Source organism: Phyllopteryx taeniolatus, chromosome 19, assembly GCF_024500385.1.
Source record: "Phyllopteryx taeniolatus isolate TA_2022b chromosome 19, UOR_Ptae_1.2, whole genome shotgun sequence".
NCBI lineage: Eukaryota > Metazoa > Chordata > Actinopteri > Syngnathiformes > Syngnathidae > Phyllopteryx > Phyllopteryx taeniolatus.
Window position 1 is genome coordinate 11,390,410 of NC_084520.1, and position 24,278 is coordinate 11,414,687.

General features: G+C 40.2%; 1 protein-coding gene across 3 annotated transcripts in view; it reads right to left on the reverse strand.

Annotated features, from left to right (window-relative positions):
- The window catches only part of mpp2b (MAGUK p55 scaffold protein 2b), a 29,430-nt gene that overhangs the window by 770 nt on the left and 4,382 nt on the right, over positions 1 to 24,278 (reverse strand). For 2 of the 3 annotated variants that reach the window (XM_061756234.1, XM_061756235.1), the window contains exons 2-12: positions 19,871 to 19,950; positions 10,511 to 10,611; positions 7,885 to 8,037; positions 7,472 to 7,627; positions 6,703 to 6,930; positions 3,626 to 3,757; positions 3,418 to 3,520; positions 1,717 to 1,785; positions 673 to 834; positions 384 to 586; positions 77 to 205 (exon numbers count right to left, since the gene is read on the reverse strand). In XM_061756234.1, the coding sequence (XP_061612218.1) occupies positions 77 to 205; positions 384 to 586; positions 673 to 834; positions 1,717 to 1,785; positions 3,418 to 3,520; positions 3,626 to 3,757; positions 6,703 to 6,930; positions 7,472 to 7,627; positions 7,885 to 8,037; positions 10,511 to 10,611; positions 19,871 to 19,901 (1,467 nt within the window). In that variant the 5' untranslated portion in view covers positions 19,902 to 19,950. Of the gene's footprint in view, positions 1 to 76; positions 206 to 383; positions 587 to 672; positions 835 to 1,716; positions 1,786 to 3,417; positions 3,521 to 3,625; positions 3,758 to 6,702; positions 6,931 to 7,471; positions 7,628 to 7,884; positions 8,038 to 10,510; positions 10,612 to 17,706; positions 17,921 to 19,870; positions 19,951 to 24,278 lie in introns of those variants that run through there. The other variant, XM_061756233.1, reaches the window with a different exon arrangement.

Sequence of the window (24,278 nt, forward strand, 5' to 3'; positions counted from 1 at the left end):
AGGATGTTAGTGCGCGCACAGCGCTTGTGTTTGGCCACCAGGTAGTCTTTTACTTACTCGGAATATTTCCACTCACCGTTAATTGTTTAGTCACCACTCCTGACTCTATTGCCGACCTGTTCATGGCCTTGAGGACCTCAAAATCTGGAGCCTCGATGAACACGACGTAGGGCAAGAACTCGGACGTCCGCAGGACTTTGAGAGCCTTGAGAAAATGCATATTTGCATAGGAGGGATTATTGTTGTTGCATCACTGCGCATTCAAACGTTTTGAGGTCAAATCGGGTTAACTTGTAAAGGTTTGATTTTTAGCCTCATTTAGAAATTTCCCCCGAAAAGCCGACTATCCCAAATTTTTGGCGTGAGGCGCGGGATTCTTCTACCTGGGGGTTCACGTCCAGGATGCAGATCTTTCCCGTTTCCGTCACCTCGTGTATGGAGTTGATTTTGGTACCATACAAGTTCCCGTCGTATTCGCCGTGCTCCAGGAAACGTCCGTTTTTGATGTCGCCCTCCATTTCGCTGCGTGTCATGAAGGAATACATCTGACCGTCTCGCTCGTCCACCTTTGGTTTTCTGGTGGTGACTGAAGCAAAAAAAGTGGAAAGCTCTGACATGAAACTAAATGGTCAGGACGTGGCATATAGTCAGCTGGTGTATATTTGCACTCACAAGGGATGGTGGTGCCGTACCGCTGGGGATCCAACACCAGCAGCTTGTTCTTCAGACTGCGACGGCCGACGCCCTGCGCACCAATCAGGACCAGCGTCTTCCTCCGGAACGGCGGCACCCTGGCGACCTCTTCATAGATCCGCAACTCGTGCCGATCAAATTCTTTCAAAGAGACACCATTGATAAGGAATGTGATTGTGAGCACTACGTATGGTTTTGGTCCATTAAAAAGTCATAATGTCACAAGAAAAATACAAATCATATTTCTTAGTGCAGGGGTCAACAACCTTTTTGAAACTGAGACCTACTTCGGTACTGATTCATGCAAAGGGCTACAAGTTTGATACACACTTCTGAAATAACAAATTTGTTCAAATTCCCTTGAATTATGTTATTATTATTAATGATATCGATCTATGTGAAGACACATACTTGTAACTGTAATGGATTTCTCACAGCAACTATTTAACAAGATAGAAAACTGATTGAAAAACAATCAGTTAGACTTTATCAGTCTGCAAGTTTTTCCATTTTCAAATTATCACCTCTAAAACATTCCTAGGAAATTACAATGCTCCCTCACTGGCGAGTTATTTCTAGAACAGGCCTGCAGGCTACTCACGGGACGTCGCGGGCTATGTGGTGTTGGTGACATCTGCTTTACAGAAAAAAAAAATATTGCATTTTTTCAAGAAAAATGTGCAATATTATGATATTAGAGTCAAAGTTTAACGAGGGAAGAAAGTATGATATTTTAACAAGTACATTTAAAAAATGAAAAGGACTATATTCGCTAAAAAAAGTATTTTGTTCTAAAATAAAATAGAAGTTTATTCCTCTAAATTACAAAACCCACCAATTTAGAAAAAAAAAAAATCAGATTTATGTGATATGTCACAATCATATCAGAGCTTTAAATCAGCCCAAAGAAATAATTGGTTTATTATGTTTATTTTGATCCCCATATGTAGGTGTGCACTGTTTTTAAAAGTTACAATGTAAATAATTAATTGGCAATTTTTCTTGCTGACCCCCCGTTTGTACCTGCATTCTTGGTGGTTAAATACATCATCTTTTTCTTCTTCTTGCCACCCACACCAGCACACAGAGGACCTGCGAGAAACCCAAACACATTGAACATTCTTGTTTTGGTCAACCATTTCAATACTTAGCAACATGTTTGTAAGCAGATGTGACCACTCGATGGCGCCATACAAACACTCTGAGAATGTCCCTTTGTTGTCTTGTTAGATACAAGGAATAATGTCTTTTGTGGAGAGTCATAAACCTATGTTTATAGCTGCCCTAAAACATTTGGCAATATCACTACAACTATATTGACAATATTCTGAATGGGCAATTCAAACCATTGTTGGCTTTGGATGAAGAGCGGACGATGATGATGTCCCTCTGTGGTTCCAAGGGCACTTATGTCATTGAGTTGTTCTCCAGAAAGTGGAGTGCAATTCTATGACTCACCACAGCTTTTGTCTCTGTTATTGACTGCACACAACCCATGAATCTAAAACAGGGCTGGGCAAAGTTTTTTTTCCTTTTCTTTTTTTTTTTTTTTTTTTTGTGCTCAGAGGTCACATTTGATTTTCAAAACAGACAGACGGGCCAGCTCATTTGTTAGTTAAAATGTGTCAATAACACATCAAATAGTTTTAAGAAAATGATCCATTCTGATTTGGAAAGTTATTATTTAGAATTAATTTAATTAAATATATTTTTTAAAAATCTAATATATATGAACATTTTTAAACATTTTATTATGTAAGATAAATCAATTAATCAACTATCGTCATAAATGAATGAAAAATAAATAGAGTTTTATTTATCAAATTTTGGGGAGAAAAATGTTACAGGACTCTTGATAATGTAACGCTGTGCCATACTTTTCCCAGCCCTGCTATAAACCATAACCTCTGACAGAATGATCGCCAAATATTTAAAAAAAAATGTTTTTTAAAATTGTATTTATAATTCATGATAATGAATTAACGAGTTAGTAATAAAATAAATAAAAATGGTTCAGTGCCTATGTGAAATTGTTTAATATTTCTTATTATTACAGTAAATTATTCAACAAAATAAATAGAAATGTGCTCAGTGTATATGTGAAATTGTTTAATTGAATAATGTTATATTATAATTATTATATTATATATTATAATTAATTATTTGATCAAATGCATGGAAAATGTGTTCAGTTTATTAAGAAATTGTTTATTTTACTGATGTTTTTTTATTTTATTCTTCACAGTAAATTAATTGACCAATTATTTCATAAAATAAATAAAAATGTACAGTAGATGTGAAATTGTCCATTTTACCAATCTTTATTATTTCTAGTAAATCAAAATACTAACTTACCGCAATAAATAATAGAGGACACCTGATAAAGTAAACGTTTAGTAAATGTTCGGTAGGCTGCATACGTTCCCCACCCGTGCGCTAAAGGAACGTGCCTCCTTTTTATTTGCGAGAAGATGAGTATTGATCAACAATCGACAATCCTAGCGAGGCTGATTGCGAAGTATAAAAACCAGCAGCTTGTCACCTCTCCAAGCGCTCACATGCAGACAGCACGGGTGAAATGCATGCATGATGCTGAGCGGAACAGATGTTGTCTTTGTTCCCAGCGTGTTTATGCAGCATGGGGTCAAATCTGCATAATTGGAAGCGTTTCTCTCTGTTCGCCCGAGAGCCGCCGAGAAGAGAGCCGTGTCGTCCAGGTCGTACCTGTAGTAACGAGCTCCAGATCTCGTTTCACAAACGCTTTCCTCTTCTCCTCCAGGAGCTGACTTGGAATTAAACCTGCGCTACCTCCCTGAATGTGGCAGGCCTGCGAAACACACAAGATGAGCAACAAACAGGCCAGCAGGCCTTGAGCTCCCCTGTTGCGTTGAATAACACTGTGCGTGTGTGCGTGTGTGAGCGTGGGTCTGACCTGCCACCAGTTCAGGTCTTCCTGGTTGAAAATCTGCAGAATGTCTCCACTGCAGAAGCTAAGTCCCGCCTCCTTACATGGAATCAGGTTATCGTGGGATGGGTCATAGTCAAAGTGACATTTGACAAAAGCCTGGAATGAGGAAGAGATTTGGGATTATGTCCAAGAGAATTCAAAACAAACGGGCATGCACTTCGCACGGGTTTTAAATACTGTTAAATGAATACCTCTGTCTCAAGACTGAGCGTTATTCATTTAGGCACTTACAGCTCATAACCACAACGTTCAAAGACAGGGCAGCATCAGAGGAACAAGGAGAGAAAGCGAGAGTGAGAGAGCGCGAGCGAGCCAAAATGCGTAGCCATGGAAACCATTCCCTCCCCCTTCTGCACTTGACGCCTTTTCTCATACTCCAGTGATGTATGATCATTATTAAAAAAAAAAAAAAAAAAAAAAAAAAAAAAAAAAACTACACTGCTGTGTGTGTATCAGCCGTTGAGTTTAAACAACGTTTGAGAGGTTTCAGCTCAAGGTGTGAGCTCAGCGAGGAGAGGGATGTTTCAGACACTGAGATTACGATCAGCTGTATAACATGCAAAGCTATTAAACAGTACCTTTTGAAATAATTACAATTGAAATGAGTTTATGTTTAACATTTGGGACATTTGAGGGCACCCCTTGACAGCCCCCTTTTTCTCAAGAAATGTCACTAGAATAGAAAATGTCCCCGGGGCTAAGATCAATATCTTAAATCATGGTAATATGAGAGGAACATCGATGGAGTCTCTGCTACGGAGGAAAACATCCTTTCTTAGCAGACCATTGATTTGTAAAGCTGATGTTCATTGGGTGACAAAACACAATTGGAAGCCGTTTTCCTCTTCAGTGCCAGCGCTGAAAATGCTAATAATGAAACACTCGCTGCATATCTGAACACATGAGATTAAATGTCAGATGACGACTCCAGTGTCTCTGTCTGTTTTGTAAACTGCAATTTCTGATCCATTCAAATCTCACTTTGCATTTGGTTAAGTGACGCAAAAAAAAAAAGATTCAGATATTGGAACCAATGTCACTTAAAACACCTCACTATGGAATAGATTTCGGTGGCCTAATAGCATAAAAAAAAAATTAAAAAAACTTTTTTTATGTTTGTGTAGACTGTCATCCAGGTCATGGGAATCCCGCACAGTGTGTTTTTTTTCTTGTTTTCTGAAACCGTTCAAAAATGACGTGTGCCATTATGCTATTTCTTGGGCCCAGCACACAAAAAGATCAAAGATCATCAACGGTCCGAGACCTTTACAGAGAGACTGAACCCAAATATTTTATTGCTCATCAGAGTCTGAAGGAAGTTTTAATTTGAAAATCATGTGCATCGCCCTGTGCTTCTGTACCATGTCAAACTGCTCGTTTCGGTCATGTGATACTGTCGTAAAAAAGTAAGCCTGGAAGCTAGCGAAAATGATTTAGGAAAAAAAAATGAACGTCTTTGGAGAATTTACGTCAAATGATTAGACGATCTTACAACTTCCAAGAAAAAGTGAGCTACAATTTAGAGACAATATTAGTAGTCTGACTTCAAACAAGGGTTTATCGCTACAGGTGATTCTCACGTACCAAGGCAGCTCGACATAATATGTTGAAACAGGCTGGCAAAAGAAGGAATAAAGCCCTCAAATCAAGTTTATTTGTATAGCCCATAATCACAAAAGAGTCTCAAAGGACTTCACAGGCCCAAAGTTGGCAAAGCTTGACGACATCCCCTGATCTAGACCCCCCAATCCGGCAGGGAAAAAGTAAAAACCCCATTTGTCGAGAAATAGGAAACCTGGAGAAGGGACCGCAGATGGATTAAAATGCATTAAAAGACAAGCCTGGATTAATACATTCCTTGTCTCCATTTCCAACAGCCTATCTTTAAAAAGAAGGATTTTCTGCAATGATGGTGACCAAAACAAAATGACAAAAATAATAATAATGCTAATGTGTATAATGCTCACCCATATATAATACACACCCCCAAAGTCGACCTCAAAATTCTGGAAAACCCTTCTACCTATGTATAATGCATTATTATAATGCATGATTTTGCTTATACCCGTATGATCAAAACATGTATTGTCTGTATTTTGTTAGATTTTTTTTCCAAAAATTATTCTGAACACGTTACACTTTTTTTTTTTACTGGCTCTTATTTTTAAATTCCCATTTTTTTTCTTTACTGGCTCTTATTTTTAAATTCCCAGCCTTACTTTTATTTAGTAAATGAGAAAACACACAGTTGTGCTCATATGTTTGATTACCCAGGCAGAATTTGTGAGATGGGTACAATTCTTTGAAGAAAACAGGAAGGGCTAGGTGAAACACATCTAATTTTATTTTAATGGGATCCAAATTAAACAGTCAAGCATTACAGAAAAGCATTATCATTAAACAAAACATAACCATAAAGAAATTAATGATGGTTGTTGTTCAGTCATCAGTCATATTTAAAAAAAAAAACACAATATTTCACAAATTCGGTATGTAAACTTATGAGCACAACTGTACATAGTAGTCGTACGTACGTATGTCATATTGTCATGAAAGTGTAGGCTACACCGTTTTTATAACCACTAGGTGGCGGTGGTATATCAGAATAAAAGTGTACACCTTTCTCATAACCTCTAGGTGGCGGTGGCATTTTGGAATGAAAGTGTACAGCTTTTTCATAACCACTAGATGGTGGCATACATTTATAAAATGTGAACGTTTTTTCCATTTGCGCATTACACACGAGAAATTACAGGAACACACGTTGCGTGTCATTGTCCCCAATTACCCCAAGATGGGACAAGCTCACTGAATGGTAACAAATAACGCCAACAAATACATTCAGTGTAACAGTGACTTGTGTTTTTAATCATTTGTTTGAATGTATTTCTTTGCTAAAATATTGTTTTCTGAGAAACCAGGCTGTGATTTAGCAAAAAGGATGGGGACCCCTGTGCTAAAAGATGCCATACAGTGATCAGTTTGTCCTACTTAAGATTCCAGACAATAGTCGTGGACAAGATCTGGTTGTACGGCCTGACCTGTCTGGGTGTGTGGGGCTCCTGGTAGCTGGGCAGGATCTTCAGTACCACGCTGCCACTCGCCTCCTTCAGCATCTCCTGCAGCACTTTGGGGTCGTTGCCCACCTCCTTGCCGTTCACCTCCTTGATGATGTCGCCCACGTGGAGCAGACCTTGCTGGTCAATCATGCCGCCGTGGAGGATTCTGGCGATCACGAGCTCGCCGCTCTCCACGCGAAACGTCACTCCCTTTTACACACAAGCGTTTCACGCTGAGCAAAATGCATTTGCTTAATAAACTCCAGTACAGTAATTCAATTCAGTTATTTGCTTTCACATATTTCCCTGACACTAGTTACTATACTACGTTCCTATTGTCACAAGGCTTTGGCGGGATCTTGTGGCATCTTAGGGTGTTTCAGAAAGAGCACAAGAAAAAAAACCACTAAAAGGTGAGTTTTTCTGCGAGTTACTGGGGATAGGCTCCACAGAAAGAAAAAACAGAAATACGGGGGATTACTGTATTTTAAGGTATAAAAGAGAGCAATTGCTGTACTTGGCAATGACACTTTCAGTATTGATTCACAAGCTAATGAACTGACTTCAGATAAATCCTCTCTATTATGTGTCACGAGGTGGGAAACATCTTGTTTCCCTTCTTTTTCAAGGCAACAAAACAAAATCCTCATTACTAAGCAGCGTGTGTGGAAAATTCCAATCTTATTTTATTGGGTTGTTTCATTGATCGTTCCTCATATTTTCAGCATGAGCTTATTTATCGACAACTCACCAGGTGCTCACCAGACACCTTGCGTATGCCCACCATCCTTACGGCGTCAGGGGGCACGGGTTGGTTGTTGAGGGCTGCGTCCATGAAGGCACAAGGGCTGGGAGGAGGAGTCTCGTAGTTTTTGGAGGCGACAGAATCATGCGTCTCCAGCAGAGACTTTAGTGGGAGGGTGGGGGGGGGGTGACAGAAAATGTGGGGGATTGCAATGAGATGATAGCAATATCGTGCTACGATGCAAATACAAAGATGCTCTGGCTTGAGCTCACTTTACTGTGAAGCCTACAGGAGCTCCAAATCAATCATATCGATGCCGGCACAGCACGGGCCATTAAGCATAAACTCCGGTCTAGCCCCGCACGCCTCTTCATTGCAAGCACAGTTTGCAGTGAGATTTAGAGCCGCTGTTTAAAAACCTGAAAGTGAGGCTCCTTCAGGATGCGGACCAGCTCGTCGGCCGCTTGGCTCCTGTGTGCCAGAGGGTCGAGCTCCTTGAGGATGTCCTGGACCAGCTCCACGTTGTTCTCCCTCACGGCTTCCAGCTTGGGCTCTTCAAAGCGCTCGTGAGCCTTGGTTTTTATGGGGAGAAAGCAGATGGTACGTGAGTAGAATTTTGGCCAGCATCTATAGTGTGTGTATATTTTCTGTCTTTTGCTGGACTGTCCGTGAAGATTCAATTACAGAGAAGACACAAAAACACTACACTAAGCACAAGCTTTTGTTTTTTTTTTTGCTTTTTTTTTTTGTGAAACATTAATATTTTAAGGAGACATGAATTTTTCACTTTCTCCTCCTCTACAGTCAAGGACACACGGTTTCTATATTTCGGGTCTGGGGCCAGAAGCAAATGATGAGTTATTCGCGCCACGATTGTAAGATTATTTTTTATCAATAAACTGCAACCGAGTGTATTATACAAAAAGCCATATGCTTTATGAGACGATAATGGCTATCCAACATTTCCTTCAGCCCTAAGCAAAATTATTATTTCCACGCGTGGACTATGACAATGGTCAGCCATTATGAGCGAATCGAAACAAGCTTGTTTTGGCAGAATTCATTGTGACCCGCTGGAGCAATCTGTTAACGTCTGGCTCTTTGTGAGCCCTCTCATGCGAAATACAGAATCTCAAAAGGAATAGATTAATACCAACTTCATTTTTCTAATAATGCAGGTATATTGTTTGCTGATTATAGTCCATCCATTTCCGCTTGTATAAAATGTTTTGTGTGATGTCATTGAAATCTGCCCCCTCGTGGCTTTGGGCAGTGATGTCAGAGCAAACCGATTTGCTGGCTCGGTAAGTGTTAAGATATTTCATGACATCATTGACACGAGATTGTTTTTCAATCCATGAGCGCCCATTTGATTGTCGATACGTTCGCCCCACGGGCGGATGGACTGGGCAATAAAAAGCCCAACAGACAACTCGTAAGCCTTCACCTCTTGATTTCTACTGCAGCAACTTCCAGCTAAATGTCAGACTGTCATAAAATGGAATGAGAGTCTCATAACCACTTGATACTGTACATAACAGCAAGCCTTGTTTTACAAATCGTGCTTGTTCGGGAGACATTGGGCACCATTTTTCCGGCAAAGAAATGTGAAAAGTGTCCAACTCTTGGAGAAAAAGTCAGAACCCGAGTGATGTCTCTTGTTATGCTTAGTTGATTTTGCATACCGTTACAGATTTGACTGATTGCTTGATTCTATTGTGAGCGCGGTCGGTGCAATCAATGCAATTCACCGAAGCTTTTTATCCTGCGGCTCAGCACGCAATAGCTTGTTAAGTGTTTATGGATGCACCACTGGAGTCAAGAGTGTCTATAACCCTGGGGGGGGGGGAAAAAAGGTTTTGCGTCAATCCACCTTTACTCATAGCATGCCTGAGCAGATTAGTCTCTCCATCTACCCATCTTTCTGGATTGAGACAACAACAGCTTGCTACTCTGTTCATTGTTAGAAATAAACATTGCCATCCTTATTTAGAAGGAATACATTTTGTAAACAACCAAGTACAGCCGCAGGTCTTTCCTTGAATGCATTTGTGATACCACATGCCCTTTTTTTTTTTTGTTTTCTGCCCATTCTCTTGGCAAATGAAGTGACATAATATGAGGACAACCGCTGAGAAGACCGTCTGCCACTGCAGGGCCCATTTCGTTTTTGACCCAATACTTGAAAAAGAGGAACTTCATGCAAGGGTATTACTTTTTGGTGTGAATTTGTAGAGCAAGTAATGAGCCAGACGGCAAGAATGGGTTTACATCATCCCTGTTAAATTACTTTTTAATATCGACTTCAAAGCAGGATGTGTACGCACTCGTCCGAGGGAAGGTTTAGGCCAAGACAACATGTCAGAACTGCAAGACATTTTTTTTAACTGTGTTGGTTAAAGGCCTGATAACATTTAAATAGCTTCACACTGACATCCAAAATACAACTTTTATTCTGTATTCAAGCGGGCAAAAAAATTAATAAGATCGTATGTAAGTACAACAAATTACAATCATTTAAATGAGATTCGGCTGACATAGAAGTGAAGTCAATGTGCGGTCAAATGCACAATTAGAAATGTGAAAATTGTTTGGATTCTTGCCAAATAGTAAAAGGTCAATCATTGATCCATCAAAGGCTGCTTTATCAATAAATGGAGAAACAGAAATCCCAGTTCAATGAGTTGTTAATAATGACAAACCTTCAGTTACTTCTAGTGACAATAACTCTAGAAATGAGTGCCAAATGTTTTCTGCTAATACCTCTTGGACACTCCTAATTAGAAGATACCTTGTGCCACGTGTCAAAAATGGCAAGGAGAGCTTCTTTGCTCTCTGACAACCTTATAACCTTTTGTTCTAGCAGTTCATTAGAATGACAAGCATAGGGATCGCTGCAAACATGGCAATTGTCTTTTTCTTTATATTATCACATGACATAACTCTGTCTTTAACATAACTTTGAAACAACAACTAAATAATGTTGTTGAGAGTTTTGACGTTTATCAACAATCAGCGACACATTTTGTATGATTTTGTTCTCACCACTGGGCTCTCCATGATGCCCTTGAGGAAGATGAGGTCCAGGTCGTTGGCGGTTGTGGAGCTGATGCTGTCACTCAGCGTGTCCAAAGCCTGATGCATGGCTGCACGAAAGACAAAAACACACAAGGGAAAAAATCTCAAAATGATTCTTTGCAAACTAAAAAAGAAGACTGAAGAGACATGCCAGTGATTTGTTAAGACTCTCTAATGTGCAATATAGACTGTGGTATTTAGTCGCGTCTGTCATTCATTCTAACAAGGCCACGCTGTGTAGTCAGCTGACAGTGGAGGCAAAATGCTTGTGCTATTCACAGTTACCTATTCACAAATTCATCTACTCACATTTTTCCCCCCTGTGGGACCCATTCCCAGCTGTTTGCTGAAAAACACGTTTTTTGTGGTCTTCCTTAAGAGGCGATAAGATGCCGCCAAAGCCCTGGTTCAATAGGAATTGGTGTCAAGGAAGTACAGTATGTTGAAGTGATACATCTTTATTTTGCTTAGCTTTTTATGTCAGGGAGACGCTAGATTGAGCCTAGGTTGATTTTTATGGGAAGTTACTGAGTCTTGGTACACGCGCGCTTCTGGTGATTATTATTTTTTTTTTTTCAAAATCAAATCACCTGTGAGACGTTTATTTGACCCTAGTGAGGATAAGTGGTCCACAAAATGGATGGATGGATACTGTAAGAGGAGTTTGAAATGATATTAAATTGTTATGGGATCATGGTTTGGAGTAGATTTACTGTATAAACTACAAATATATGAATTGTAAAAAAAATTTTAAGGGAGGCGTCAAAAGGAAATTTATTCATTATTTGCCGATGAGGATGGGATTCGAACGCACGCATGCAGAACACAATGGATTAGCAGGCCATCGCCTTAACCACTCATCCACCTCATCTGCTTGTATATCAACACACCCCACTGCAGACAGGGAAGCATATAAACATGATTACGAACCTGGAACTTCATTTTACAGCTTGTGGTTCTCATTTACAGTTTGGTTCATTTTCCTTTGTTTACTGAGCCAGTCACCTCAAAGCACCAAATTAACACATGCAAATAGAAGAAGCGGAAATGGAAAACACAAGGTTTAACACCATGGTTTGTGTGTGAAGCAGAATCCATGTATCACAACTTCTTATCATTTTAAAATGGCAATCAAAAATCCTAAATTAAAATAGTGACCGATTATTTTACATGCTTTTAAATCTAAGACAAAAAAAAATAAAAATCTTCATTTGTGTTGACGTAATGCATGAAACCTCAAAAGTAACGCCAAAAGTAAGTAACGCCTCAAATACGTTTGTCCTGATGGATCATTTGATGGATCGTGATCATGTTCCAGACTGATTGTGACGGCTAACATACAGTTGAAACCAGACTTTTACATACACCACGTGTCAAACTCAAGGCCCAGGGGCCAAATACGGCCCACTGCATCATTTTTTCTGGCCCGCTCAAGCCAATCATGTGCATCTACTAAACTTAATGTCGCGTAATACCTTGTAAAACCTTCAAAATGAGTGAATATTTGCAAAAAACAAAAGTTTATCAGTTTAAAAAGCGTATTCAATTGAATATAGGTTGAAAATGATTTGCAAATCATTGCATTCTGTTTTCATTTGTTTTACACAACATCCCACCTTCAATGGAATTGGGTAAGTAGCAAGCTAGCTAAGCCTACATCGCAAAAATTCATTTTCCCTTCAGATAGTTCACTGGCATGGCCGTTTTAGAGCGCCTCGTTGTCGGCCATGAGTGTGCGCATGTCATGGAGAGAAAACAGAAGACCGAGGGGGGGGGGAAGCCTGACCTGACAGCCATCGTGTGGCGTGGCCTGATTTTTCACAATTTTGAAGCCTCATTTTATATATTGTCTTTAATCATTCAAATTTGGCAGGGTTGTTAACAACACTCTCCTCTGTGGCGTGTCAAATTTAGAAGACAATTATTTTTAGTTTACAGGGACTTTAAGGATCACGTCCAATTAAATATTAATATCAAATTCAGTCCTGTGGCCCGTTTTTCAATTTACCCTTTTTTGATCTAAGCCTCTGACATTCTTTCGTGTTTTGGTAAAAGAAAAAAGAAAAAAAATAATAATAAAGCAATCAGTCACTTTTTCTTTCATTTTATTTTTCATGGCCAATTGAAAATGGAACAAATGATACACAGATTAAGCAGCCATCTAAATTTGATGTCTTTCTGTCGGTCACATTTCTTACACAGAAATAAATGAGGTGATTGACGCGCCACTATATTTCAGAATGCGTGATTTACACTATTTCACAAGCATTTTAATAAGGCACACTTCACTTTCTGGCTCTACATTTAGACAAGCACGTTCAGTACCACACGTTGAGCTGGCCCTCAAAGCCAGAATAAGGACACAAGTCACATCTTGGCTTCCCCTCAGGACGAGACGGAAGCCAGACAAGCAGCGACAGAAGCTGACGACCTTGATCATTCATTACGCAGTCCTTCCGCCCTCTCACAGGATAATTTCATAAGTAAATTGAGTAACTAATTGCATGAGGCTTCTGGAGTGAAGTATTTTCTTTGTGTTTCGACTCCTCCGCCGCAGCAAGAGCGAGCGCCAGATTTGCACCTGGCAGAGCACCTCCGAGCAGCAGGTTCAGTTTACAAGCGCTGCCTATTTCCCTTTAATCACATCAGGGTTTTTCTTTTTGGGTAACTCTCGCTGCTTATACTGCACAAATGTGACAACATACATCTCTCTCACCGTCCTCTTTTGACTCGTTTTATAATTATTAATCTAGCAACCATGAACAAATTGGCAGCTGAGTGTGAACAAAACAAAGAGCAAGGACTTGCATTTGTGATATTATCGTTGGTTGGAAGTCACACAGAAATCAAGAGGTGTGAAAATAACAGCGCAGAGTATGTCAGGGGTTGTACTATTACTCACAGAGATGATTACATATCTACATTGTCCTTCTCTTGTTCATTTATAAGCAGAGAACAAAAGGGATCAGAGGAGTGATTGCACTGCATTTTTTTTTACTCTTTCCTGTCCTTGTTTTAGGGAGGAATTCAGATTTCAAGTGAGTGTCTCATCTGGTATCATTATCCTAGGTCTGTGCAAATGTAGAAGGTGTCCTTCCTTTTAGTCTGTAGTGTACCACATTTCATCAATGATCTGGTACAGCACAGTGATGCCGTGAGATATGAGTTTAATTTGTTCCGTGCCCACGCTCGTAACTCAAATCATCTTTCCCCATTGAAATACATGGAAATGCCATAAATCCGTTGCAGACTCTTCCAACAATGAGATGTCCATTATCCATTTTCTGTACAGCTTACCCTATTTTTTAATATTAAAATAGCACTATATAATATTGTGCTTAATGAAAAAATACAGTAACAACATAATTAATGTATGTAGGTAATGCAAAGACTTAAACTGTTTTTGCCACATTTTTTTGCTTTGGTTAAATGGACATTGTGCTGCACGAAAATACAGACAGAGACACAAACAAAGAATCAATTCACAACTGACTCAGTAAGCTACAGCAATATTACTCTTTTTTTTTTGCAAAGGATATAGAATATATGCCTGTGGGTATTGTTGTATTGTCTGTCTACATGTGTTGCTGCATCGTTTGTGTTCAAATATCCAGTGCTTAAAAGGTTATAACACCGCCACATAGATGCTATTTGTTAGCCCGTCTATGGCGTTTTGCATTGTTTCTTAGCATTAGGCTAAACGGACTTCACTAAGGCAACCCTATGTGGTTGTTTTAATTACGCAACGTGAAATTCTCTCTGGTCTATGTTTAATTTGACAGTAAACTTCAACTGAGAGTGGCAATAAACAGCATGAAACCTACTTATGGAAGAATTGTTCACTACCTGCCAAACTGCTGCTTGAGAAGTGAGTTGGGTTCACTGTCACCATACAGCGCTCGTCCCGCAAATGTTTGCTCGCAAATACCCAATTGATACAGCTTACAAAAGCTCTACAGGTTGAGAAGTACATTTGCCAATAAACAAATGGTCCATTAACTTTAATGACACCCTCAAAGGAAAGATTGAAGTGGGTGTGCCATTCAAATCCATAATAATAATATTACAACTTGATGTCCTCTGGCATCACTTGTCAACAAAGAAGGACGTGCACTTACAAGGAAAACAAATTGAAAGGGGCTGTTGTGCCCTCTAAGGAGAGTTACAATTAAAGCCAATGCCACGGAGGCCGCTAAACAATCTGAGCTATTATTATTTGTGCTTAGAGCACAGCAGGAGGGAACCATGAACCTCTTACACTGCGTTTAGTGAAGGTTGCTTTGTTGCTATGGAATGGCATTTAGGGACACAGAGAGGATGTTGAGAGGTGTGCAAAGCTGAGTCTCGAGGGGCCAGGAGAACCACGATGGGGTACAGAGTGCCGTTCGCTTAGATTTCTGTCAAATGAATCCTTAAAGATAACGTCATTACTATCAACTCTGCAGCTTGTTTAAGATGGATGTCTAAGAGAAAGGCAAAGCCTTAAAAATGAAACGTTTTATTGTGACATGACTCACCTGATGAGTCATTTCTGATTTAGTGAGTTGTTGATTAGTTGTTATGCTGAGTGTTGAGACTTTCCATGTCAGTGTACTTGCAGAGTGCAATCAATCAGGAGCTTAAATGCAAAAACATCAATTTCGTATAATTCAACCAACATGCTCCTCTAACAACAGCGCGAGAGGGTGCCTTATTTGGTTCAAGGATTTGCGTGATTTCCATGTGAGGCCTTCAAACGAATAGTTTCGTTTTAATTTTAGGCAGCATGACTGACACTACAGAAAATTTGGGGTACTAGATATAGTAATTCATGAAAAGCTACAGTCTCCAAACCAAGTTAGTTCAAAGTTAGCACTACTGGGTGTTGCATATGTGTGCGTTAATATATATATATGTGTATGTATGTATTTCTTTTTTTTTTTTTTTCCCAGGTGAAGATTCCCTTTAATAGTGGCAAACGTATGATACACCTTTGGGGGGGGGAACTGTCCGGGCAGAAGTGTAGACATGGAGTAGCACAAAGGGGTAAGAAGGGGCTAGACATTTTAGAAATTTAAAGACAAATAAATGAACTTTAAAATGCACAAATGGCCGGTATAGGGAAGCCAGAATCGTAGTTATGTGCTCCCTGTTAGGTGCTCCAGTTAAAAGGCAAGGAACCGCATTTTGAACTGGAGACATTTAAGGGAGGGCTGGCTGACTCCAAAATAAAGTGCCGTTTTAAGAAGGAAGAACTCTGAAAACGCTTAACTCACATCTTCTGGAGATTGAGTCAGAAGGACAATAGTGGATTTAGAAAGCTGTCACTTTAATAAAGCAAGCTATCACAATGGTGACACTCACCATGTTTGCATGATATATGGTGGACCTGAAGGTCACCAGCAGCTTCCATCAAAGCAGTCCACCACCACAGAGTGCGGGCAAAAATGTTACAGTGACGATTTCGTCCACACAAACACAATCAACTTTTGGTATCGACCTCAAGGGCTCATTCGGTTTGTGTTCGGCTCGAGTGCTATAATATATTGCCAGCGAACAATGTGAGCGAAATAATTGCAAGTGTCAGCACATCATCACGTGCTGTGGGCCTGAGCAGATTTAAATTGTGATTGCCACATAGTAAGGGGTGGGAATTGTATGGATTACTTACACTGTACATACTGTACGTGCGCGTAAAAAGGAGAAAATGGGAGAAAGTGCGCAAAGCCAGAGAGTGACAGTGTTTGAAGGTCGTAAATAATGATATGTGAAGGCATATGGCATATGAATAAGCTTATTACCCATCATGAATGTACAATGTGCGCGCACACACAAACTGATGGTTTTTCCAGAAAATGGGATTCAACATGGCTGCCGCTGCTGTCAAGTTACAATACAATGCGGTACATGTGTAACAAATTTAACTTATTTATTTAAGTATTTAATTCCACGCCATGACACCGCCTTGCTTTTATCTGGCAAACATGACCATTTTAGATGCGGCTTTAACAACTTAAGACAACCAATGCATGGGTCACGGATGACAAATTATGTAAGCACGCAGTCCATAAATAACCATGGACGGACACACACACAGGATGTTAATGTGTAGTATATGAAACAATATTAATTAACTCTGTCAATTATGAATGGCATGTATGGTACTTCCAACTCTGTGCTACTGGCAATTTTCTGTGTTTTAAGTTGACACAAAAAAATGCATTGTCATCGTTCCATGCAACAGTGGATTTCAACATTTCTGTACAAAAAAACCGATACACAGTATAGTGAAGTACTTAATGAGAGCACAGCATATAAATCTATCTTTACATAACGATGATTATAAGTGCATAAAGGTTTTGAAATGCCAAGGTGGGCTTGTGCTGAATGTCCATCTTTGAATGAAAACAATGTCTATATTATTAATAATGGCTTCCTGTGACGAATGCATAAATAAGAGCAGTTAGTATTCTTTGTTGTATTTATTTTTATTAAAGCAGCAGTTAGTATTCTTAACAGCTTGGGTAGGGAGGTAAAACAACACCATTGTAATGCCTAATCAAGCCACACAACGATTTTGACCTCCAGATAATCAAACTTCTGCCAAAAACCTTTTTTTTGTCTATCATCACCTAAAGTGGAAGGACAGCGCTGGCTGCTGAATGTGATACTTAATATGGCATCATAAAACCTCTTTTCATTGTTTGTTTAGCCCTTCAGTTTAACACGACATGGAGAAGATCAGGTTATCTCATAAAGCGGAGACACACGGTCGACAATATGAACTTCTGACAACGGCATCATAACTTTTATCCCACTTTCTGCCGCGCTCAATTGCTCTCAGTTGGACAATCAATGCGTGCCATGCTTATAAAAAGACAGCACAGTTTCCACTGGATGGGCTGACATCGCTGATCGCTGTCCGAGTACTGTGCTCCTGTGCATGCCTGTGCTGCCTTGGGCCCATTCTGTCACCCATTGTCATCATCACTGAAGAGGCATAAACAGACTTTTCCAAAAGCGTTGACTTATAAGTAATGTCACCTGCTTCGCTGCATTTAAATTATTTCATATCAGCTCCCTGTCCTCATTCTTGCATACTGGTCCTGCTGGTTAACACGCCACAAAGCATTGAACTGCGCGACTCCCTCAAACACTCTGCAGGCAGACAACTGAGTTCTTACCTTCTCCCCCTAGCTTCATTTCCAGGCCCTCCAGGGAGAAGGCCGAGTCCCCCTCCTCAAGGGAGAGTCTTCCAAACAGACTGCCAGCCATGGTGGCCAACACCTCACTACAGAGCGCTCACATACATACACACGCAGCAGCACACCCAAAACTGTGTGTGAGGGTGAGCTCGCTGCCTCTCCTCCTCCTCCTGCCAAACAGCTCCTGGCTCTTTCCTCCCTCTCCACCTGCTCTTGACGTGAATGTTTGTGTGCTACGCCTGACTGAACGTCTTCTCCTCCGCATGAATGAATGCAGACGACAGGCTTGTGTGCACGAGGAAGACCGGAGAGAGAGCGAGAGCGAGGGCGACACGTAAAAGAGGAGGGGGGAAGAAAATAGGAAGTGTGATGCTTACTCGGGGAGGAGGAGGAGAGGAAAGGGAGGCTTCCCTGTGGGGGGTTAACTGGGGGAGAGGAGTAGCACTGGGTTGGCTTGTGAGAAGGAGATTGGTCAAGGAGGTGGTACGAAGGGAGAAGAGTCATATAAGAGCAATAAACCTTCGCCGAGATGACATCACGGACAGCCAAATATCGTCAGCCTTGCCGAGAATAAGGACTTTTGTCTAACCCTTTGTCTATCTGCATATACTGTACACCGAAGGGAAAAAATGGATGTGAAGGTGAAGAATAGGTGACCTTTCTCCACTTCCTCTTTCAAGCCTGTTCAAAAATAACCTTCAAGAAAATGCTTTGTGAAATGCAAAAAAGGGACTGGCTTAGAAAAACAGTTTGTTGTGTAATGCCAAACTCAGCCCTTGGCTGGAGGACAATTCACACATTTCACCTCATACTCCCAGTGAAGCTGACCGCTACACTTTGTGTGAATGCTGAACGGCAAAATAATACACTCAGTAACATTCAATTTACAATATGGATATAACACCCAGAGAGATTTTCAGAAATGAAGTTTTGCACATTGATAATTACTGTGACGAATCAAAAACATGGTCTGTGTCTTCACATAGGAGAATATCATTTATTATTAATAATACCATAATTAAAAAAAGGTCAGCGACCCCTGACTTTGAGGTTTCAACTACCTTATAGTGAGTAAAGTTGACATTACCAAACATGGTTCCTTGCCACAAAAAGGTTACATTCAAATCCTTTCTGGTCCTAAAAGTGGGGAATCTCAGTGTCAGGTGAAGAACAAGGTGCAAGTATGCTGGCTAAAGAAGGAAACCAGACCACCTCACTCTTTGTGATATGGGCAATGAAAAATGGAACATATCCAGTAATTTGAGCAAACATACTCTGGGATGACAGAGAGGCTGGATCAGTCAATGCCAACATCCTCTCAAAATACCCACATTCCTCCTAATTCTCACCCGTTTCCTTTTCTTTGTGGCCATCTGCTTCTTCCTTGACAATCGCATCATGTTTTTGTGGTTCAATAAATAACACTACAGTACAGTATATTATATGTGGAGCCTCCAAACCTGATACAGGGTCGCAGCTTTTCTGATGCAGCTCATTGATCGATGTGCAGTACTCAATCGCTTGCCGTGCGGCGAAGAGCCGTCGACTGTCTTTTTTTTTCTTTTTTTTTTTGCGACGGTTCACTTCAGTCGCATTCGGTCGTGTCGCCCAGCACGCGGCACGAAGTGATGTGAACACCGTGATTGATCATGATCCGTATGGAATAAAACGTGAAGCACCTTTGCTTTTGTACTACTGACCAGCGACGTAGATTGCCGATACGTGAATGTACGAGCGGTGGGCTCCAAAGCATACACCCGAAAAATCCTATGAGGTGTGACTAATTTAAGACTGGAGTCGGAGCGAACCATTAGCCAGCTCATTAAGTCACATTAGAACTGCTGAGATGAGATACACGTCTGGAGTGTTGGATTAGCCACAAAGCTTTCACTATCACTTCCACTCTTTCGACGTCTTCTTGGCTGATACTCTCCTCAAGGCACTTGACTTGAGAGGTACCACTTCATTGTTAAATTAATACATTTTCTGACAGTGGCCATTATATCATGTGTATATTTTTTTGTTTGTTTTGTGCTGCATTTTAAATTTAATCTATATATATTATGCAGGTGTACCTAGTTGTGGCTGCTAAGAGTATGTACTGTACACAGAAGCTCTTGTCATAGTTGATCAAGCCACTTACCGGAGTCAGAGAAAGATGTTGCCACGGGCATTTTATGATTTGTTTCCTCTTCGTATCCTCCGCCAAACTTGCTAGGTCAACTGTGAAAGAGAAGAGACAAAAGAGAAAAATACAACACAAAATTGAAGTACTGATTGGCCAATGAATGCACGAAAGGCAATTTGCAGAAGATAAATGTGGGATGCCTGAATTGGTCTTAGTGTTCAACTTTTAAATTCTCACGTGATTAATTTGGTTGAATATCTAATGATGAGATAATCCGGCCAATTGTGAGCCTTCCGGACAAAGTCATCAAAGGCCGATTATCAGATGGCTCTAAAGATTATCCTAAAAGCTTATCCTGTAGTGTGAGGTGTGTTAAGACATGGGTCTCTGAAAACAAACGTAAATGTTAAAAATCCTTATGTGTGCAGTTCACAATGAGAAAGTATGAGCCACGCACTCGGTGATTGTGAGGTCACGTAGAATGAAACAATTCCTAATAGCTAGGTTGGCTTTTTCTACTTCTTGATATTTTCCAGCAGCCTGGATGCCTTGTGGCGCCATACTGCCTCCCATGGGTCAGTCCGAGTACTACACCAGATTTCTGGTTTGAGGGGAAAAAAATCATGGAGAGATTGTGAAGTGTGAAGTACTGCGTTGGTCATGTCGAGTACACCACACTTTAACAGCATGACTTTTTTTTTTCTTCATTCACATTAGTAGAGTCTCACAATTTATGAGTCACTTAAGATGTTAAGAATCTTAATGTGTGTGCATCTTTTGCAAATGTTGAAGCATACTGAGAAAAAGCTTATGCGCTGAACTTTGCCATGACAAAGAAAACAAATGCCTTACTGCCATAATAACACACTGTCGTGTTTTCAATCTGTCTAAACAAGCTCCCACCCACGCTAACTGCTATCTAACTCACTTTGGAACTATTAATAGACATCCCTGCAGTTACTGCCCTCATGTCCGTGGGGGAATATTACTCACAGATGGAAAGATTGAACGAGCGGGTGAGTGGGCACGCCAGCCAACGTTGGCTTAGAGAGGATCTGTTGATTCTAATTGATCCATTTAACATCAGGCAGCGTCAGAACGAACACCCTGGATTCCAAAACTGGCTGATCAGGTGACGTGGTACTGGAGAAATCCATACTTTAAATAGCGATACGGGGTTGCAGGAATATAAACAGAGAGTATAATCAATAGTCACGTGATTAGGAAGAGAGAAAAAACATTGGTGGCGTGGCAACATATCAAGTGGTACGCTACGAGGAGTGGGTTTAAATAACAGGGATGGAGAAAGCACCCAGCTGTTGAACAGTAGGAGAAGATGCTCATTTCTGGCTGCTATGGCAATATCTACCCACGGTACAAGCACGTTACTGCAGGGTCACTCTTGTGTAAATACATGAGTCCTAACCTCACATTGAATATTTTAAATGATTGGCTCATCACCACCTCACCCATTTCTGTCCTTATGCAATGTTCTAAATGGTTTGGTTTAGCATGCAAGCGTTGCTCACATCGTACACGTACCGGCTCACAAAATAAGGACGATTCTTACATCATTTGGATTTACTGGTTTAACAGCTGTATTTACACTACTGTACAAGCATTGTGATATTGATGAACATTCTCATACCCTAAAAGGGCTTCGGGAAAATCGATCAATGTGGGCCTGGCTTCCAATGCCAAATTAGCGTTCAGCCCACGGGATCCTGTGTTTGCACACGGAAATGACGGAGCTTGTTCAAAGTATGCAGAGGCCACACAGCAGCTCAGGAGCCAAAGCTGATTTCAGCAGGGCTTTGTTGGGAGTTTGGAACAGAATGGTGTTGTAAACTGTTTTTGTTTTGTTTTTTCTTCCCAGCCCTCATTTTAGCATTGCGATCAGATGAGAATTGGATTATGATTGCTTCATCACTGTTGGTTTGAGTTGTTGGCTCGGTTTAAAGTGGGGGCATTGACAAATGTAAATCTAGCTCTACAATAAACTAAATTGGTAGCCTTGATAAGAGTAGTGAGACACTAACATTGAATTACATTATACAGTCACTCTGTAGGATATTGTGCTAAGATGCAGTTGTCGGTTTACGATGGCATTCCGTTCCTATGGCGGCAATGTAACCCGAATTCGAATGCGACTCAAAACGTGTGGTAGTCAGAGGTGGGCAGAGTAGCCAAAGATTATTTTAGAATATTTCTCAAGTAAAAGTAAAACATAGTCCTCGAAATAATTACTGGAAGAAGAGTACTCAGGGAGAAGACTACTCAAGTACTGAGTAAACGGTAAGTAACCTCTGATTAATTTATTTAAATCAGAGCAGGAACTTCAAATAGAGAAAAATAACAAATAGGAATGTGCATCTTCAGATACTGACCAACAATAAGTGGTATGGGAAATGGATACATATTTATAAAATAAGATAAATTAAGGCAAATCCAGCCATAAGAAGTGGTCTTAAATTAACTTTCCTTGTTTATACTTGAGAAACATCAGAATGAGTTCACCAGGCAGAGATTACATTAAAAAAAACACAGCGTGTTTTCTCAAATTCGGACGTTTTTTGGTAGACATAAATGACAGCGCACAATAATAGCTGTTGTTTTTCATGGTCTGTAAGGTCAACACAAGTTGAATGTGAGGCCAGAGGTGATGTATCTCTTCTGACTGCGAGTCGCACGCCGTTGTTTCTACCATATTTCACGTCATTCTGAAAACGTTGCTTCTGTTTGGGGCTGCGGAGACTTTGTGTGCAGTCATGTGAGTGCCTAGCTCTGTTTGCTTGATGCAATAGAGTCAAACGTCGCTAGTCGGACTCGTGAACCGGAGTCACGTGACAGCATCCAAGGCATAGGTTTTGTCTGAAGAACAAAAAACAAATAGATCACGCAAGCAATGATAGATACTGTACATATAAATTAAATTAGCGTGTGTAATGTGGCTCAATGTAACGGAGTAAAAGTAGCTTGAAAAATGTATGTTGCATTATAACTACTCTCACAAGTGCAATTTATCTAAAAAGTTACTTCAGTAAATGTAATGCAGTAAATGTAGCGCGTTACACTACACTAACACTAACACAGTAGTAAAGTTATAAATACAGAAAATATTTGTACGAAAAACATTTCTAGGATGTAAAAAGACCATACAAAATAATCAAATTAAAAATAGTAACTACAGTGGTAACTAAGCGTTCCTTCTTGTGCTGCGTGACGACATAAACATAATCTTACGACACGCACAGTTCGTAACTTCGGAATCTGTCGTAAATCGAGGACACGCCTGTATTAGAATATACTGTACAATGGAATCTTAAAGGTCAAACACAAACGTGTTCGGGATGATTAATCCCTCTAAGTACTGTTGTATTAATATGTCTAAACAATAAAACACTTGCTTAATTTATAGAATAGAACGTTGTCTCTTTTACACTGTTTTATGATGACTGAGTCATTTTTGTCAAGTTTTAAAATGTCTAACATCAGTCACTGTTGAAGTGTAAAAAGAAGCCATAATGTAAAAGGCTAAATGAATAAAACATTACCATGTGACAACGCAGCATGCATTGGGACAAGCTACATAAGTGAGCTAGCGGCTAGTGTTAGCAGTTAGCACGAACGGTCAACTTCCCTGCTTGGATTTTCACCATCTCATCACTCTTACAAGTTTCGCGATGCTCAGTCGTCCTCACGGAAAACTGGTCGATCAACATTGCATCATCTCCAGCTGGCACGGTGCTGACATGCTCTGGAATGCTGATCACTCCATTAGCGCAAGCTTTCAAGGTGAATCCGCCAACTTCACCTAACTTTCGGTGGACAGTGAAAACCTCGCTATTCACGGGGGTTAGGGACCAAGTCGAAGGAATCGCAAAAACTCGAGTTGGACGATCATTCCGACAATATTTTATTTTTTTTCATAATTGACGATATAAATAGTTTGAAACCTAAACTTACCACAAACTAGGATCCCAAAACAATTTCATATCATTACATTACCCTTAAAAAAATAAAATGAAAAAAATAAATTTCTTACAGGTGATTCATTCCAGTCATACAACAGAATGATATTCTCAACTGTCTGATGTGCTCAATTTAACAAACCCAAATTTCACACTAATTCAATATGTTCGTATAGTGAGACAAAAACATCATTATTTCAGTATATACACTTTACGTGACATTTTTGTTTGGGGCTAGGCCATTAGATTTTTCTAATGTTTTTCTAATATATATTGGCTCAGTAACAGTTGGGAAATTCTGAGGTAAAACTTTGAAAACAAGGCATGATCACATAGAACCCAATGGGAATATTTTGAAGTTTCATATACTGTACACTCCAGGCTTTGAGCAATGACACACGGCCCAGCGCAGGTGTCATTATGACAACTGCCTTCAGCCGTTCGCACAGTGA